Here is a 19991-nt window from a genome sequence, read left to right as displayed (position 1 = left end):
GTCCTCATTGAAATTTTCCCTTTTTCGGGAGGAGGAGGAGGGGTAGGGGGAGTGGAGGGGGGGGTTTGAATTCCATCGAGGATTTCTATAAAATCGTTCGATTAATTAATTTACTCCGAAATGTTAAAATAGAAAAATATAGAAATTACGTTAAAACTTTCATAATTTAATAAATAAAACGAACAGATGTTTAATTTGATATTTAAAAAAACCCATTCGAACGTTTATAATTAATGGAAAAATTTTATTTGGATTTTTCATTTGAAAAAAAAAATTATTATTATTATTATTAAATTAATACCCATATCACCCTTATTTAATTTATTGATTGATTGTTAAAAAAAATTATGAATCGAGGATGGTAAACGACAGCGAATTTTTCTGTTTGCTGTTGGGGGGGGGGGGGAAATATATATATATGTATGGAACTTGATACGTGTTTGCGTGGGAGTAATAATTTTTTTTTTTATTACGTTTTAAAAAAATTCTTAGAATAAATTAACATTTCGAAATAGTTATGATAATGATAATAAATAAATAAGTTTTTTTTTTTGCGTCGTTTTTTTTCGGGGAGGGGGGAGAAAGAAGGGAAGGGATAAATTGAAAGAAAAAAAAATCTGGAGCGATGAATTTCCCGATGGAGAATTTTAATTTTCTTTTCTTTTTTTTCAAGGTCATTAAACTAATTAACAGAGTGATAACGCATACATTTAATTATACATTATCAACACCAATATATTATTATTATTATTAAGATCGAATGGATAGGAAAAACTCGACTATGAAATTTTGGTATGGAAAAAATAACAAATGGATAAATCATATGGTGTTATCAACGAGTGATAAAAATAATATGGAGTCGAAACCCATCTTCTCGCAAGATTCTTCTGCTTTTTATCGTAAATTTATTTATTTATTTATTAAATCATTTTTCAATAGACAATAAAAAAAGTTAATAAATAAATAAATAAATAATAATAATAATAACGATAACGATCGCGTTAGCAAAAAAAAAAAAAAACGAAAAGTTTTACTTATTTATTTATTTATTTTTTTTATCGATTTGATGTAAATTAAAATTTATTAATTCATTTATTAACAATTATTATTATTATTATTACTTATTTATTTATTTCATCTCGATGAAAATTAATTAATTAATTAATTAATTAACATGAAATTGGGAGAAAATGAAATTTTCCACGATTGCGGTTGTATCATCGTTAATAAAACGTCCGTGACGTCATTTTGTAAAAATGATTAATCGTAATATCGTTTACAATTAAATAAATGAAAAGGATTGGTGAGGCTTGGGGGGTTCGCCCCCTTCCTTTCCCTCCCCAACTCATTTATTTTTGTTTTTTTTTCGTTTTGCCAGATTTAATATTACCTTTGATAACGGCCGGCGTATCTCTTATCATATTAATTGTTTTTATCACTGTCATGTGCTTGTTAAAAAGGAAAAAAAAATCTGTCGTCAGCGGTGATGCTGGGGGACCAAGTATTGTAGTGTATCCATCACATCAAGGCTCTTGCTTACAATTTTCGTGAGTATGGGGGGGGGGAGAATTTTTTTTCTAAAATAACAAAAATCAATTTACTTACCTTTTTTTCCCGGGCAGAACGAAAGATATATTATTTAGTTTGCCGCCATTACGTCATTCAAATTCTTTGGGAGATTTAAATGAAATAGATTTGGATGAAAATGATTCGGATGATGGAAATACCGAACCGTTGATACTAACCGAAAGAAAACGTAACAGGCGTTCGAATTCATTTAGCTGTTACGGTTTGGGTGTCGTAGACCCGGCACTCTACGGTAATTGTACCATTAATTTGGAAGAAGACGTTCAATTTCCGGATGATCACATAGGAAGACTTTGGTTTTCCGTACGTTACGAAAACGCGACGGAAAAATTACTCGTTTCCATATTGAAAGCTAAAAATTTACCCAGTAGAACCGTTGGAACGGTTAACGGTTGCGATCCGTTCATAAGACTTCATCTTTTACCAGATGAAAGAAGATACCAACAATCTAAAGTTAAAAAGAAATCTTGTAATCCATTTTTCGACGAAACTTTTGTGTTTCAGGTATTAAATCCTACCTTTCCTCACCTTTCCCACACGTACCTCGTCGTTCGAAACAATCGAACAATTAAATTTTGAAAAATTTTCACAGGTACCCGCAAAAGATTTATTAGATCATTTATTAAAACTCACCGTTATCGATTCCGGAAGAGCCAAACGTCGAAGTATAATTGGTCACGTGGTACTACCATTAAACGAATTCGTTACGGAAACGGAAGTCAAATTATTTAAAATGGATTTGGAAAAAAAAATCGTTGAAGATTGGTTGCTAACGGCTAATGGAGAATTACTCGTTAGTCTTTTATATAACGAAACGCTCGGTCGATTGAGCGTGACAGTAATCGAAGCTAAAAATCTTAAGGTATACCTAACTTTAAACCTTCTTTTTTTCTTCTTCGATATATCGATATATCGTTTTTTCTTTCAGTTTAGAAATATCGATAAACAAGATTCGTACGTGAGAATAACATTAAATCAAAATTACAAAGCTATTAAAGTGAAAAAAACGAGCGTGGTCAGAGGTAAAAACGATCCGAGTTTTTTCGAGTGTTTTAATTTCCGTTTAACTCCTGCCACGACGGATGTTAGCAGTTTGTGTTTTGAAGTTTTTCAATGTGTTTCCGGATACGGAAGAGGTGCGATAACATGAAAAAAAAAATATTATCATTATTATTTTCTTCTGGTAATTAATTAATTAATTAAAAAAAAACGGAAATAAAAAAATTTCAGATAAGTTAATTGGAAAATTTATTTTGGGATCTTACATGTTTGCAAGAGGAAAAGGAAATTCTCATTGGATTTCGGCATTATCTAATCCTAAGGAAACTTGTCAACAGTGGCACACTCTTTCCGGTTAATTTATTTATTATATAATAATTTAAAAAAAAAAAAAAATTATTATACAAAAAAAATTTTCTTTCTAAGTAAATTAAAAATTTTCCTTTTTGTTAATTAATCATTAATCATTCTCCGGTCATCATTTCCATAAATTCTAAAACAGAAAGTAAAAAAAATTAAATTTTAAATTTTTTTTGGCGCCAAAAATTTTTTATTTCCCCCCCCCATTTCCCCATTACCGTCGAAATCGACTGTTCCAGAATTGTCTGTATCGATTTCGCCAATTATTCCATCCAAATCCTCATTCGTTAATTTATCATCTAAAGCGGCGAGAATTTCCCGAAGGGTTCCCGTCGTTATGTAACCGTTTCCTAAAAATTTATTATTATTATTATTTTTTTTTTTATTCGACCTTTTGACCTCGTTTTCGTGGTAAATGACAAAATGGCAAAAAAAATGGCATTAATTAATTTTCTTTTTCCTTATCAATGTTTGATAACACGCGCCCGTACCTTCTCTATCGTATAATCTAAAAGCTTCTTTAAGTTCTTCTTGCATTGCTTCCGCATCATCTTCTTCTAAAAAATGTGCTGCTATACGACAGAAACCATCGAAATTAACTTTTCCGGACCCTGTTTAATAATAATAATAATAATGATAATAATAATAGGTCAATGACATTAATATGTAAATTTTAATTAATAACTTTGACGTCGGATTAGAAAAAACGGACATTTTTCAAACGTTTACATTTTTATATTATTATTTTTAATTAAAAAAAAAATTATGAATAAATATTATTATTATTATTATTATTATTATTATTATTATTATTATTATTATTATTATTATGAATTAATGAATTGTCGTCATAATTAAAACGAATTAGGAAGGAGGAGGAGGTTAAAGGGACGGAAACGGGGATGGCGTTTACAACAATTCCCGTCAATTTTTTAAAAGGGCTCGAGTTTGATTAAGTTTCCCGAGGGTTTTTCAAGAGCATTCCCTTCTCTCCCCCTTTCGTAATGAATAAATAATAATAATAATTTACCGTCGGGATCGGATTCTTCGATCAATGCATTTAATTCTCCATCGTCGAATATTTGACCCATTGTGTTTAATATTGTGCTTATTTTAACGGTGTCGATGAATCCGCATTTTGTCGTGTCGAACATTTGAAATGCTTTTCTCATTATTTGTAACTTTTGTTCATCGTCATCCTTTTTTTTTTTTTTTTTTTTTTTTTTTTATTACAAAACGTGAAAAACAAACGACGTTTTCATCATTTAAAAAAAAATTAAATAATAATAATAATTTAAATTAAAGACAAAAAAAAAAAAAAAAAACAAACGACGAATTTTTTTCTTTTTAATATTCCGTCATAATTACGATTTATTATCCCGTTAATAATTTAATTAATTTTTATAAATTAAAAAAATAAAAGTAAATTAATAAACTTACCATTGTTTTATTTTATTCGGTAATAATAATAATAATAATTATTATTTAAACACAACAAAAAAAAGCAAAGAAATAAATAAAAAATAAAATTAACGAACTAACGTTCGTTTTTGTGAAAGGTAAACAAAAAATAAATAAATAAATAAAATTTTGATTTGCTTTTTTCCAACGTGACGTGGGTGGACAATGCTTTTAAGAATTGACTAATTCACCTGACAAATAATAATAATAATAATAAACATCTGGTCCTTGTGTTTTCTTTATGTCATTACATAAAACAAAACAAAACATCTTTCCATTCATTTATTTATTTATTTTATTAACTTTATTATGAAATAATTATATATACTATTTAAAAAATTATTTTTTATTTTTATTTTTTATTTTGATGAAATTATTATCCCCTATAATTTAAATTATGACTAGTGCTTTAATAATAAATCTTGATAAATTTTCATTTAAAAAAAAAAAATTTTTTTTTCTTTTTAATTTTTAATTAATTATTTTATTAACTATTTACAGGGAACATTAATATTATTATTATTTTCAATTATAATCACAACAATTCGTCTTTAGAGCTTTTCAACATTTATTACAGGTTTCTACCTGTCGATCCCTAAGGAATAAATGCCTAAGTATCAGTAATGATGCATGCCTAATCTTGTTACAACCTATGACATCACAACAATTCTTGTGAGTTTCACTGTGATTATCTTATTTGATGGGAACAAGTTTTCTCCTGTACTCCTGGACTCCAGTAACTGACATCTGTGGAGCCAGGAAGAACAGGAGAAATGAGATTCACAACCTTGTCAAGAAATGACTAAGGTCAACAGTAGAAAAAGATTTGTTTTAATTCTGCCTTTATCTTGTTCTCATTTTGCTCTATTACAATTTTGAATTAGTTGTCATATAAGTTATGTCAAAGAACTATTTCAATACTTAATTTTCCTACTGTTTCCCCATTTCATAATCTTCCCTCATGCATTCCACCCAAAATGTATTCACAGTATATAAATTACAATTTTGTACTAATAAACTCAAGTAATCTGAAGGCAGTTGAATTTTTCTTATCATAATTGAAATTAAAAGAGAATTTTACACTAAACACATGGCAAAATATGTTATAATGAATCAAACTAACTTTAGAAAAGGGTTAAAGTAATGTACAATTAATAGATTTACACTTGAAATCAGGAGTACAGAGATTTTATATCCATTTGATGCCTTAAACCAATTATAATAACTATTTTTATTAAACTACCTTCATTTTTATTTAATATGACAGGGGTACTTAGCTTTTACTACTTATAATCAGCTCAAGAGAAGTACAATCATAAAATGGAGTCTGTTGTGCCTTTTCATAATTCCTTACACTAAAATCAACTAACATAAAGGCCACCAATTTCTTCGGTTTTTGATTCAGATTTACAGAAAGTATTACACTATGACAAACTATGTAAATGTGACAAATTAAGTTAGTAACAGGGTTAAAATAATATACACTTAGTGAATCCACACTTAAAATAGAAGTACAGAGATTTTACATCTATCTGATGCAATAAATTAATTAATTACAAGTATTTCTATTAAACTATTTTTATTTTTACTTAATGCGACAGAAGGTATTTAGCTCAACTTCTCGTAATCAGCTCAAGAAATGTAAAATTATCGAATAGAGTTTATTGTGTCTTTTCATAATAACTTACACTAAAATCAACTAACATGAAGGTTACCCAATCCCCCCTGATTTTGATACAAATTTAAAGGGAGTATGACACTGTCTCTATGATACAGTATGTTGTAATGAGACAAACTAATTCAAGAAAATGCTTAAAACAACCAACAATCAGTAAATTAACCCTTAAAGATTAGAGTATAGAAATTTGTACCCTGAGTTGTTATATATCAAATCAATCATTATTAATAAATATTTTCATTAAATTACATCAACTATCATTTTCTATGATGAGATGAAAAAGATTATTAGTTAAACTCCTCATAATTATACCCAATAAATGTAAAATATTAAAACTATTTTTTGGCCATTTTGCCTCCATTTTTTTGTTAGCCAAACGTTTTTGCAAGTGAAATACAAGTATAAAAATGAATCACTTACCCCATAGTAATCAAATGTACTAAACCATCTTCTAAAATTTTTCACTGCCACACTTTTTTTTGTCACATGAAACCGTTAACTATTTGCAAATTTAAACTTAAAATAATTATAATTATCACTAAATAATATAAAAAACTAATTATATCACAATAAACTTCACTCAATAACAAAACTTTTGATATATAACTCATAACTAAATCGTTAAATAAAACTATTAAAATTAATTAAAATAATTTGACATGTAAAAACATGATGTAAAAACATGTCAACCGTTGCACTTTCGCGCCCTTCTACTCTTCTTCTTCTTATTATTATTATTATCTTGAAATGATTTCCTATTCATAATAATTTTCCAAACCTAAAAGACAAATTGTAAATTATTTATTATTATTAGAGACAAATCAATTAAATTTTTATTTACATTATTGTTAAAATTTTTTTAATTTAACCTTTTGACCTATTTTAAAAATATTTACACAAAACGAACTGAACGTAAGCCAAATAATTTTTTTTTTTCAGTCGAAACGTGTCAACACGTGTTTACAAAAAAAAAAGAAAAATAACGAACCTGTCAGAAAAATAATAATTTTTATTTTCGTTAACAAAAATTAACTAAATATAAAAACATTTCTTTTGGCACTCTGCAAAAAAAAAAAAAAAACAATAAATAAATAAATAATTTTTTCTTAACTTAATAAATCGAATTACAATAAAAATAAAAAAAAATTTACAATTTAAATTGATTCGATATGAATGAATTAATATATATAAACAACAATAATTTATTTGTTTTAAAATATTACAATTAATTTATAAAATTTTACTGTTTCTTAAATAGGTGGGCAAAATCTAATAATAATTAAAAAAAAACTAATAAAAAAAAATAAAAAAATAACCTACTTTATTACATTTATACAAAATAAATAAATAAATAAATAATCGATAAGAAGATCTATTAAATGAAAAATAATTATTAATACTTAATAATTCAATCTTAAAAAAAAATATTTATAGTTTATCTTCATTGATGATTTAAATAAATAATTATATAAAAACAAAAGATGTTAGAATCAGTAAAAAAAAAAAAAAATAATTTCAATACACAGAAAAATAAAACTCGAAACAAAAAAAAAAAAACAACCTTGTTCTTTACGTCATGTTTCAGTAATTATGTTCCATAATATTCGAATAACATTTTTTTCTTACAATAAAACACTGAAAAATTCCATCTATTGCCTGTCAGGCCATTAACTGAAGTAATACATCAAATTCTTTTTTTTTTGTTATAAGAAAAGATTCCGATGATAATAATAAAATTTTAATGTTTCTTATTATTTGAGCATTCCCAATAAGTGACCAGATTCATACAAAGCCTTAATTTCACTTCCACCACCAATACATTTCCCATTAAGAAATATTCGGGGGACTGTTTTGACTCCTGTTATCTGTCCTAGAGCTGCTTGTATTGCACTGCCATCATCTCTCTGGTCTAATTCGATAACGGTGTACCTTCTGTTAAGGGCATCAAACACCTAAAATAATGTTTTCAAATGTTTTTTTTTTTTTTAAATAATAAAAAACTATTTGATTATTACTTAATCACATACTTCTTTGGCCATTCTACAATAAGGACAATAAGTTTTTGAAAATATTACAATTTCATCTTGTGTTATCATATCTTTCACAAATTTCGTGGCAGGCTCGAGTTCCTCCGAGAAAAGACTTTTACTTTGCACTCCAATGCCCATTAGAATGCAAAATTCGACTACAAAAAATAATATCGATAAACATTTATTTTATAAATTTCATTTTATAAAAATTGAATATGATTTATTAAAACTTAAAAGAAATAATAATAATAATCTAACTACCTAATTTTAAAAGTATAAAAAAGGCTGCTTAACAAACACTGTAATTAATCCTAATTAATTGTTATTAATTAATAAATTTAAAAAAAAACCTAATGTATATGTATTCTAATCATCCTGAAACAAAATAAATGAAAATAAAATATTAATACTATTTTTTATATTTATATTATTATTATAAAAAAAAAAAAAAGAAAAAATTTACCTAAAAAATAAATAAAAAATATATTGTTTAAAGAAGAAGAAGAAAATTGGCAAAGGACACTCATTTCATAATAAACATCACCTGTAGAATTACAAAAATTATTTTGTGATATATAATTCAATATAAATTGAGCCTATGAATTTTTTTTTTTTTTTTTTTTTTTTTTTTGCTATCGGTCACGGTTTTAATCTTTTTAATTATATACTTACCACCTGTTTCTAAAATTAAAATATGAATTTTTTTTTTTTTTTTTTTTTTTTTAAATTGCTGAGTTGCCTTACGAATTTGTTTATATCATTTTTATTTTGTTGGCTGATTCTAATTACACGACCAGTGCCAACGTCGTTAAAAATGTCGGCTGTCAACATATTTTAAATTTAAAAATTATTTTTTTTATTTTGTTTTAAAAAATTTTTTTTTTTTTTTTTTTTATAAATAAAATGCCATGCACGGCAAATGGGTTATATGTGGTGCAAGGAGAAATGGCTATTCTCCTTGCTGCTATGAGAAAAGAAAATCGTTGGCCTTCTCATACCATGCAGGTACATCTGAAATAAATTAATTTTAATATATATCTAATGATAGTACCAGTTAATATGTTTTGAATATTACTCCTTATTTTGAAACAATTTTTTTTTTTTTTGTCACCTTTTATTCATGTCATCATTTACTGACAATTATAAAAACATTTGAATTTATGTGGGAGGTCAAATTCCTTTTATTTATAAAATATTCAATAACCTCTTTTTGAAATTAATTAATTGTTTAATTACCTCATTTTATATTTCACCTTCATGTTTTTTTTTTTTTTTTTTCAAAGGCAAACAATTGCAATAAAATTAATTTTTTTTTTATTATTATTATGATAACACAACATTTGATACAAGTACTGATAATCTTATGATTTTATTTGTACTTGTAGGTCAAGATTTTTTTTTCACTAAAAATTTTCTAACTTTATGTAATCGATTACAATTAAATAGTAAATATTCACCATAAATGATTTGTAATAAGATTTTTTTTTATTTATTTAAACAGGATTTGAGTCAAAATGTGTTGATTCAAAGTTTTAACGATTTAAAAGATGTTTTAAATCAAATAGGAGATTTAAAAGATTTGGATCCTAATCATTATTTTGATCCATTTTTGGAAGTGATTAGAGCAGGAGAAACAACAGGCCCAGTAACTAGTCTTGCACTATCTTCAGTTCATAAATTTTTATCTTATGGCCTCATCGGTAAAATTTTAAACAAATCAAAATTATATTGAAATTTTTTTTCAATGGAGTGATAGCATTATTATATTTTTTTTTAGAGCCATCGAATAAATCTGTCCCGAGCACATTAGAAAATATTGCAGATGCAGTTACCCATGCTAAATTTGTTAGTATCGATGAAAATAGTGATGGAGTAGTTTTGATGAAAATATTACAAGTTCTAAGAACATTAGTTCTTTCTCCCCTAGGTCATATGCTTACTAATGAAAGTATGTGTGATATTATGTTAGGATGTTTTAGAATTTGTTTTGAACATAGGCTGACAGGTACTTAATTACTCTTTAATGCTTGTTTTAACTTATTTGGACTTGGTATTATGTTTTGTAAATAAAAGTTTTTTTTTTATCATTAATTAAAGCATCATTTACTTTTAGAGCATTTAAGAAAATCTGCAGAATTTTGTCTTAAAGATTTAGTTCAGCATTTATTTTCTCAACTATCTGAATTCACGGATGATTCTAGAAATTTAAATCAAGTTAAAAAATTTAAAATGATCAATGGTGCGGTTGATTCTTTAACTTCCAAAAGAAAAAGAAAATCCAAGTTAAATCAAAATAAAATTACCAAAGAATCAAAATCGTTACAAATGAAAACGGAAGAATCGAAAGGGATAAATAAAAAAAATACTGAGAAAATTTTAGACATGCAAGGTGAAATCCATCAGGAAAGCGTTACCAAAGATAGTGAAATAAGCGAACCTGTCGATTCAGAATCAGTGCAATTACAGGATGATGTTAATTCGAAAGATGTTGAGAATACTGTCACAAATATGGATGAACCTTTAGAAAATAATTCATCTTGCATAATAAATGTTGAAAATTCTGATAACTTACCTTCTCCAATCGTAGAAACTGCATTAGATGCTGTCGACAAAAATGCTTCATTTACAGTTGATACTTGTACCTCTTTATCAAATTCTTCAACGAGAGGAATCGAGAAGTTAGATAAAACTGGTGATCCACAATTATCCAGTCAAGATTATGTTAATCCTCAGGGTGTAAGATTTACTTCTGAAATTAGCGAATTAGAAAATGAAAATCAGGGAAAACTTCTACCCTACGGATTGGGATGCATTCGAGAACTTTTTAGGTTTTTAATTTCACTGTGCAATCCTTTGGATAAGCAAAACAATAAAATGATGATTCATTCAGGTTTGACGCTGTTGGGAGTAGCATTTGAAATTGGAGCAGACGCCATTGGGAAACACGAATCACTTTTGGTCATGGTTAAGGATGAACTTTGTAGAAATTTATTTTCTGTAAGTGTTAATTTTTTTTTTTTGTTCGAATAAAAATTTTTATTCTTTTTTTTTTTTTTTTTTTTTTTATTTTTATCGATTTGTTTTTTTTTTTTGTTTAGCTGCTTCACGAAAAAAAAATTTATATATTTGCATTAAACGTTCAAGTATTGTTTTTACTTTTTGAATCGTTGAGAACGCATTTAAAATTTCAATTGGAATTTTATTTGATTAAATTAACGGAAATGATTGTTTCGGATTCGCCAAAAATCAGTTACGATCATAGAGAAATAGCCTTAGAATCTGTCGTTCAACTCTGGAGAATTCCAGGACTCGTCACCGAACTTTATTTAAATTACGATTGTGATTTATATTGTCCTAATCTATTTGAAGACCTCACAAAACTTCTTTCAAAGGTTACATTTTGTTTTTGATTGTTATTTTTCCCCCCCCCATCCCCCCCCGCATATAATCATCGTTTGAATTCCCTTTTTTTTTAGAATGCCTTCCCCGTGGATGACGTCTACAATACTCATTTACTTTCTCTCGCTGCTTTACTTACAATTGTCGATTCAATCGAGTGCCATTGCCACAATAGGATAGTCTACGAGAAACAAATGGAAAACAGTAATAGTAATTCCGACGATTTGAAAAGGGTTTGCAACGTGAAAATAGGTCGTCAGAAAATTTCGAAAAACATTCCGAGTCACGAAGAATTGATGGCTATAAAGCGAAAAAAAAAATTACTCACGTCCGGTACGGAGCAGTTCAATGCAAAATTTAAAAAAGGTATTGAATTCTTGCAAGAACACCATCTTCTTTCGACTCCATTGGAACCTCAGGAAGTCGTGCATTTTCTAAGAGAAAATCCCAGGTTGGATAAAAAAATGATTGGAGATTTTATCAGCAACAGGAGCAACCTTGAAATATTAAATGCATTTGTTAGGCAAGTGTTGATCTGTGTGTGCCTGATATTATTTTTCATCGTCCATTTTTTTTTTTTTTTTTTTTTTTTTTATAAATAAAAAAATTGATTTTTTAGATCTTTTGATTTTTCGGATTTGAGAATTGACGAAGCTTTACGTCTTTACCTTGAAACTTTTCGACTTCCCGGTGAATCCCCTTTGATATCTCTCATCATGGAACATTTCGCCGAACATTGGCACGTGAGTGATACATTTTTTTTTCTTTTTTTTTGCTGTCCATCGTTTCCTTCAAACAAAAAAAAAAATGAAATTTTAATTATAGAAATGTAACGGAGAGCCTTTCGTCAACGCGGATGCAGCTTTCACTTTAGCTTATGCGGTTATAATGTTGAACGTCGATCAGCATAATCACAACGTCAAACGTCAAAATAATCCGATGACGGCGGAAGAATTTAAAAAAAACCTGAGGAGAGTCAACGGAGGTGAAGATTTCGATCAGGAAATGTTGGACGAAATATACAACGCAATCAAGTAAGTTTGTTCTACTTGAAAAAAAAAAAAAAAACATAGAAGTAAGCAGACGACGGATGATAAAGGGTAAATGTTTATACTATTAAATAAAATTTTAGAAATGAAGAAATTGTTATGCCGGCCGAACAAACCGGATTGGTAAAAGAAAATTACTTGTGGAAAGTTTTGCTCAGGAGAGGAGCTAGCAAGGATGGGATATATCATCACGCACCCAACGGATTATACGATCACGATTTATTTTCACTAATATGGAGTCCGACGATAGCAGCATTGAGTTGCCTTTTCGACAAAAGCAATGATATTTCGGTTTATCAAAAAGCTATGTTGGGATTCAGGTTGGTTATGGTAAAATTCTGAGTGTAAATAACGAATCGTTACAACAATGTGTTGTTTTTTCTGTTTTTTGGAAAAATTTTTTAGAAAATGTGCCACCATCTCGGCTCACTACGGAATGAGTAACGATTTCGACAATTTGATCGTTTCCCTGTGCAAATTCACGAATTTAATCAATTCGTCGGATTCTCCTGAAAGCGTGACCATCGCCTTCGGTTTGAACTTGAAAGCGCAGTTGGTAACGAAAACACTATTCGATTTGGTTCGCAAACACGGAGACATAATGCGAGAAAGTTGGAAAAACATATTGGAAATAGTTTTGCAACTTCACAAATGCAAACTCTTACCCAAATCCCTCATAGAAGCCGAAGACTTTTTAGAACACAATAAAAAAATTATTTTGATGAGAGAAGAAATTCCATCGCAAAAAACGGAAACGGGACTCTTGAGTTCTTTGTATTCTTACATAGCTTTGGGAGCGGAAGCATCGAGTCACAGAGCTCCGTCGATGGAAGATCAGGAACACATGAAAATAGCTCGTCATTGCATCAAAGAATGTAAAATAGATCAGATAATAACGGAATCGAAATTTTTGAGAATGGATTCTTTACTCGAGCTCATCAAATCGTTAATTTCGGCTTCCCACGGTCCCGGAAGTAATCAATTCAATGAGGACGCGACGGTTTTCTTCCTAGAAATCCTCGTTAAAATTGTCATACAGAACAGCGATCGAGCCAATGGGATTTGGTTAAATATTCGGGATCACATTTATAGTTTAATTGTGGGAGGTTCGGCATGCGATCATTATTACCTGACGGAAAGAGCGGTTGTCGGCTTATTGCGGCTCGCCATTCGTCTCATGCGTAGAGAGGAAATGAGTTTGGTCGTTTTGCAATCCCTCAGAATGCTTTTACTCTTGAAAAATAATATCCTGCAAAGAATATCTCGTCAAATTGCGTACGGTTTATACGAGCTATTGAAAACGAGCGCTGCCAACATTCACACGAGCACGGATTGGACAATTATATTTACCTTGTTGGAATGCGTGGGTGCCGGAGCGCCCCCTCCTAAACTGGTTGGAAACAATTCTCAGAATAACGTTAATAACGGTTGGTAACAAATGATTGATTGATTTGTTTGTTTCGGGTCGAAAATTATGGAATTATGGTAATGTTTCGTTTAGGTGCGAAATCAGACGGTGATTTAGGATCAGGAAATGAAGATAGCGGGCTGGGAAACGACAGAGGCTACACTTCTGATTCGGAAATTCACCTACGACAAAAACCAAGTCCTTCCGTCAGCCCGGAAATGTCTCCGAACGTGGGAGGCGGTTGGATTTTGGTCGGAAACGAAGGCGACATTCAACCGGTTCCTTCGCGAAACGCTCATCAAAACAATGCCGATTTCGAACAGGAATTGATGTTTCACGATCCGTTCGCTTTGGTCAAATGTTGCGAGAGTTTAGCGTTTTTAGTCAGAGACGTTGCTCACATCACTCCATTTAATTTTGAATATTGCGTGCATTGTATAAGAACGTTCGTCGAGGCCAGTCTAAACGGAAGTGAGTTCATATAAACTGTGTGTGCGTGTGCGTGTGTGCGTACCTATCAAGTCTTAAATTATTTTATGATTGTGATTATTCGATTTCAGCGGATAAAAAGAAAATCAAGAAATCGAATTCCGCGAAAGATCCAAAATCAAGGAAAAAATGGATGAAAAAAAAAGAGGAAAAAATAAGGAGTCCACAATTGAGTCCGACAAGTGCCTACGATGCGGATGAAAGCGATTCCGAAGAATTTCCCAGCGGATACCATCAAATAAGCATTCAATTATTGGATTTAATGCACACTTTACACACGAGAACGGCTCAGATTTTCCGATGGTGGGCCGCCGAAAACGCAGACACGAATTTCACTTCCCTATGGTTCCAAGGATGGTGTCCTCTACTGCAGGGTATTGCGAGACTCTGCTGCGATTCTAGAAAACAAGTAATTTTCTTTTACTTTTCATCTTTGTCTTATCTTCGTTCGACCCACGTGGAGCTGAAGGTAACGAACTCAAATTTTTCGTCTTTTTGTCAAGGTACGCATGAGCGCCATAACTTACCTTCAAAGAGCCCTTTTGGTTCACGATTTACAAACTCTCACGGCCGATGAATGGGAATCGTGTTTCAACAGAGTTTTGTTTCCTCTCCTTGCAAAATTATTAGAATTGAATTTTTTGGATGAACCGCACCTGGAAGAAACGAGAGTGAGAGCAGCTACGGTTTTATCAAAAGTTTTCCTACATCACTTGACTCCTCTCTTGTCCCTTCCGACATTCACGACGCTTTGGCTCAACATTTTGGATTTCATGAATAAATACATGCTCGTGGAGAAAAGTGATCTTCTGGTAAGTGCGAAACATTTTCACTCCTTGATTCCTTATAACGGGTGTAAATTTTTTGTCTTTTTTTCCAGTTCGAAGCGATTCCCGAATCGTTGAAAAACATGCTCTTGGTTATGGATTCGGCTCAGGTATTTGTCGGGTCCGACGGATACCTACCTCTGTGGGACGTGACGTGGGAGCGAATAAACAGTTTTCTTCCCGGTTTGAAAGAAGAATTTTTCAAGGCTCAATCTGCTATTCCCAAACCCGACGATATCGTATCACCCGTCATAAAAGCAGCAGATGAGCAACCCGTACTTTCTTCGGGTTCTCCCCCTCCTCCGCCGTCACCGCCACCACCTCCTTCTCCTTCGTCTCCTCCTCCTCCTTCTTCTGTTCCTCCTCCTCCTCCTCCTCATCCTAATAAAACCGAATTTTCGGATTCTGGAAATCAGTCGCAGTTATTGAATCAAATTTCAACTTCACGAGGTACCAGCATTATTTTGCAACCACCTTCGTCTTACGCTCATACTTTTACTACTCCGATATTAAATCATCTTGGTCAGCAGGTATGAGAATTTCGGTTATTTGGTTTCGTAAAAAAAAAAAAAAAAACTATGAAGTGTGTTCTCAACGATCAATTTTCCTGTGGGATTCTTACACTTTAGTTTAGAAAGAAAAAAAAAAAAAGGAAGAAAGGGATCATAACCGTTTTTTTTTTTTTTTTGTTTGTTTTCATTTTACAGTTAATGACGACAAGCATATCAGGACAATTGCCAAATTCGTCCGTTTCACTCGTGCCGACGGCGGCAAGTTCTCAATCGCAAGAACAAAAAATTCCGTTAATAGTACCAACCGTCGTACCGGGTGTCGCTGCCAAAATCCCAAAAGAATTCGTTTATTCGCACGAGAATTTCGTATCGATATCAAAAGACGGGAAACCGTCTTCGGAGGAACGTTCGGCAAACCGAGACAGTGACGGATCGAACGAGAACAAAGTTTCAGAAATCGTCGTACCGCAACCGGTAACAATGACGTCATGCCTTCTGCCGCCGCCCACGTCGTCGTCGTCGTCGTCGTCGTCGTCGTCGTCGACGGTGACGCAAACTCCGGATCCCCCCCTTTCAAACGTTCAAAATTTCGGATCACGAAATTCTTCTTTCGTTCCCTACGTAAATCTCAACAATTATTCGTCGATCCGTTCGCACGTTCCCTCGTCCGAGGCCCTATACATTCCTCCGACGAGTCACATAACGGCTCCCGTACAAATGTATTCCTCCCCGGGATTGGATCAGGACGATCGTAACAAATCTTGGTCTTTTCGGCCGTCGGAAATGATGACGTCACCAGACGACAGCAGTAATTCTTCAGTTTTGTCTCAGTATTTTTCACAGCAGAACCAAGTGAGTCGAACGTAATGGTGGTGGTGGTGGTGGCGGTGATAATAATAATAATAGTAGCATTCATATTTGATTTGCAAAATCGTTTTCAGCAACCGGATGCATTCGATAATCTCTTATCAAAAACGAACCTGGAAAAACAATCGGAAAACAACAAGACGTAGTCAATAATAATAATAATAATAAGAAGAAGAATTCACTCGACAGATTTTTCCCCGTTTGCAGCGTGACAGACGTCAACGTCAGAAAAGAAGTCATCATCATCATCATTGAGAATCAATGTTTATGAAAAAAAAAAAAAAAAAACAAATGATTGATTGATTGATTGATACCTGATAAATAAAAGAATAATAATAAATTAATAATTTTAATTATTGTTTTAACTGACGATTTTATTTTGTTGTTGTTTTTTTGTTGTTTGTTTGTTTGTTGTTATCATCAGGACAATAAAAAGTAAAAATAAAATAAAATTTCGTATGTGATAAGAAAATGATAAGGAAAATTGGAAAAAACTCCCCGTTGATTCGTTTATTTTATTTTTACGGTTATAATTATTATTATTATTATTTTTATTGTTTATTGTAACGTGGTGAATATTATTTATAAAAAATATATATATGTATTTATTTATGTATCTATGTATTTATGTATTTATGTATGTAACTAAAATTTTTTTTATTAATGTCAATCGTATGGGGATCTTATTTAAACTTTTTTTTTTTTTTTTAATTATTTTAACCTGATTCTGAGAGTGGAAAAAAATTTTTTTTCTTTTTGTTTTGGTTGTTGTTGTTGTTGTTGTTTGTCGTCGTCGGCGAAAGTGACTAACTGTCATTTAATTATTATTATTACTGTTTGTAAATTCGAACGGTAACGTCCGTATTGGAACAATCGCGACTTCAGAGACAAAAAAAATTGAATTTCTAAATTTATCATCATTATTATCACCGTTATCATCATCATTATTAATCATTATTATCATTATCATTATTATTATTAACGATTTCTATTCTCAATCAGGGGAAATGAGATTAAAAATTTTTTTATTATGAATTAATAAAATAAAAAAAAAATTTTTTTCAATTTATTAATTTTTTCATTACCCTTACAAAAAAAAAAAAAATTGATGACGATAATAATAATAGTATTTATATTAATTGATAGAACCTATTATTATTATTATCATTATTATTATTATCGTTTCCATGTTTAAAAAAAAAAAAAAAAAAAAAATGAAAAGAAGTTGAAGTAAAAGTTGATCGACGGCAAAATAATTATTATTAACTATTTGATATTTTCGTTGTTTTTTTTATTTATTAAATAATAATAATAATAATGATGATGATGAAATTATATGACGTAATGTAAACGTCATAGTTAAATGTCTACATAAATACATAAATTTATTGTTTTTTTTTGTTTATGTGTTTGTTTTTAAGGAAAGGAAAGGAAAAAGGAAAAAATATGAATGTTTTTGGTATACGAATGAACGCAGGTAAATAAATACTTTGTTTAGCTTACCCCCTTTTTTCCGATTGTTGTTTGTTGTTTGTTGTTGTTGTTGTTTTGAAGAAAGAAAAATGCGGCGCGAAAGAAAAATAAATATTTTAAATTATCAAAACAAACAAAACGTTTTTAATTTATTTATTATTATTATTATTATTTTAAAAAGCGCGACAAGTTTCTTTCAGAAACTTATTGAGAAAAAGTTTCGAAACTTTTTTTTTAAATCGCGTTAAAAAAAATTTTTTTTCCATTTTGCAACTTGATGACGTCTCTCCCCCCCTCCCCCCCACGTCCCCCTTCGCCCCTCCCCCCGTTTTCCCATCGACGTATTATTATTATTATAAGGTCCGATCCAAAGGTCTCGCGAGGGAGAAAAACAAAAAAAAAATTTCATTTAATGTTATCAACAAACGAGGATGGATGGGAGGCGGGGAGAAGGAGGGAAGGAGGAGGAAGGTAGGTAGAGATGTAGGGGGCGGGGGGCAATTGTCGTTTTCGTGTTTTAGTTTGTCTAATCGATAAGTTTTTCCTTTTTTTCCATTTTTCTTTTTTTTTTTAGTTGGTTTCTACGGCATGGACGAAACGGTTGTTGTGTAGAGTCGTGATATGTCATTCGTTATTTGTGCTAAATAAATAAATAAATATTATCATTATCATTATTATTAATAATATCAATGCCGTGTTTTTTGTTTGTTTGTTTCTTATTTCTTTGTTTGTTTTAAATGAAAAAAATAAAATAAAATTTGTAAGTAAAAAAGAAAAAAAAAAAAAAATTTCGTTTGACTTACATTATTATTATTATTATTATTTGGAATGGTAGTCGTAGAAGGTATAATTGTTTAGTTTACGTAATTAGTATGACGTCATTAAAAGTCCCAAGTTTTTCGAATATTCGATCCCTCCCTTTTCCTCCTCCCACCCAAAAAAAAAAGATAAATTTTTTTTTTAAATTTTCCATTCGAGGCCGCTTTTTTTTTTAAAATTATTTACCCCCTCCTCCCCCCGCCCGTTTTCTCTATGTTTTATCATCATCATCATCATCATCATTATTATTATCATTACTATTTTGATTACAAATTTCCGTCTGTGATCCATTATTCCAGGTTTCTCAACACGATTCCTTGAGAATATCGGCGTGGATAACTCCTTGTAAAACTTTTTTGCTATTATTACTTATTATTATTATCATTATCATTATTATCATCATCATTATCATCATTATGGCGGTGACAATGGAAAAATCCTAAAAAAAAATTTTTTAATAATTTTCTTTCTGCTTTTTATAGAGAGAAAACAGAATAAAAAATATCTTTTAATTAAAGGTTTTAATTAAGAAAAGAAGGGATGGGGTAACGGGGAGGGGTCGGGGGGAGGGGAAAGGTGAAAGGTTACGAAGTTCATTGACGAGGTCATTTCGTTAACATAAAAAAAAAAAATTTTTTTTTTTTTTTTTAAATAAATTTTTCGTGTTACACGTAAAGTTTTTTATTATTTTTTTGAAGTGTCAAACTTAATTACATTTAAACCCGAGATTTATCATCATTATTATCTTTATTATTATCGGGGGGGAATAGGGGGTTGGGAGCAGGAGAAGGGGAAGGAAAATTTTTTATTTTTTTCCAGCACCTAAAAAAAAAAAAAATTCTTCAGTTTCATTTCCGTTACAAAAAAAAAAAAATGTCGTTCAAAAAATTTTTTCTTCCTTACGTTTTCATCATGTTTTTCAACAACAACAACAAATAACAACAACAACAAACAATAACAACAAACAACAACAACAACAACAACAACAACAACAACAATAATAATAATAATAATAATAATAATAATAATAATA

The 19991-nt window shown here is 30.2% G+C and overlaps 4 protein-coding genes across 4 annotated transcripts; 2 read left to right on the top strand and 2 right to left on the bottom strand.

The window, feature by feature from the left end:
* Positions 1-1443: 1443 nt before the first annotated feature.
* On the top strand, positions 1444-2902 carry Phum_PHUM494810 (synaptotagmin-15, putative; the record flags this gene model as incomplete). The annotated part of the gene is made up of 5 exons (XM_002430646.1): positions 1444-1547; positions 1623-2091; positions 2180-2449; positions 2516-2723; positions 2823-2902. The coding sequence occupies 5 exons, from the start codon at positions 1444-1446 to the stop codon at positions 2900-2902; spliced, it is 1131 nt and encodes a 376-aa protein (XP_002430691.1).
* Positions 2903-3050: 148 nt separating this feature from the next.
* On the bottom strand, positions 3051-4118 carry Phum_PHUM494800 (Troponin C, isoform, putative; the record flags this gene model as incomplete). Its single annotated transcript, XM_002430645.1, has 4 exons — positions 3051-3079; positions 3165-3296; positions 3438-3557; positions 3977-4118. The coding sequence occupies 4 exons, from the start codon at positions 4116-4118 to the stop codon at positions 3051-3053; spliced, it is 423 nt and encodes a 140-aa protein (XP_002430690.1).
* Positions 4119-7836: 3718 nt separating this feature from the next.
* On the bottom strand, positions 7837-8253 carry Phum_PHUM494790 (glutaredoxin, putative; the record flags this gene model as incomplete). The annotated part of the gene is made up of 2 exons (XM_002430644.1): positions 7837-8037; positions 8113-8253. The coding sequence occupies 2 exons, from the start codon at positions 8251-8253 to the stop codon at positions 7837-7839; spliced, it is 342 nt and encodes a 113-aa protein (XP_002430689.1).
* A 765-nt stretch (positions 8254-9018) lies between these two features.
* On the top strand, positions 9019-16812 carry Phum_PHUM494780 (golgi-specific brefeldin A-resistance guanine nucleotide exchange factor, putative; the record flags this gene model as incomplete). Its single annotated transcript, XM_002430643.1, has 16 exons — positions 9019-9120; positions 9617-9815; positions 9893-10120; positions 10229-11112; positions 11214-11507; positions 11592-12043; positions 12134-12257; positions 12340-12548; positions 12647-12883; positions 12969-13990; positions 14065-14442; positions 14532-14869; positions 14964-15272; positions 15341-15817; positions 15995-16651; positions 16741-16812. The coding sequence occupies 16 exons, from the start codon at positions 9019-9021 to the stop codon at positions 16810-16812; spliced, it is 5982 nt and encodes a 1993-aa protein (XP_002430688.1).
* Between the last annotated feature and the right edge of the window lie 3179 nt (positions 16813-19991).

The sequence above is a fragment of the Pediculus humanus genome, genomic scaffold, assembly GCF_000006295.1.
Source record: "Pediculus humanus corporis 1103172108265 genomic scaffold, whole genome shotgun sequence".
In the NCBI taxonomy this organism is placed as follows: domain Eukaryota; kingdom Metazoa; phylum Arthropoda; class Insecta; order Psocodea; family Pediculidae; genus Pediculus; species Pediculus humanus.
The sequence above is the reverse complement of the archived record's forward strand: the minus strand, read 5'-3'. Positions and strand labels throughout refer to the sequence as shown.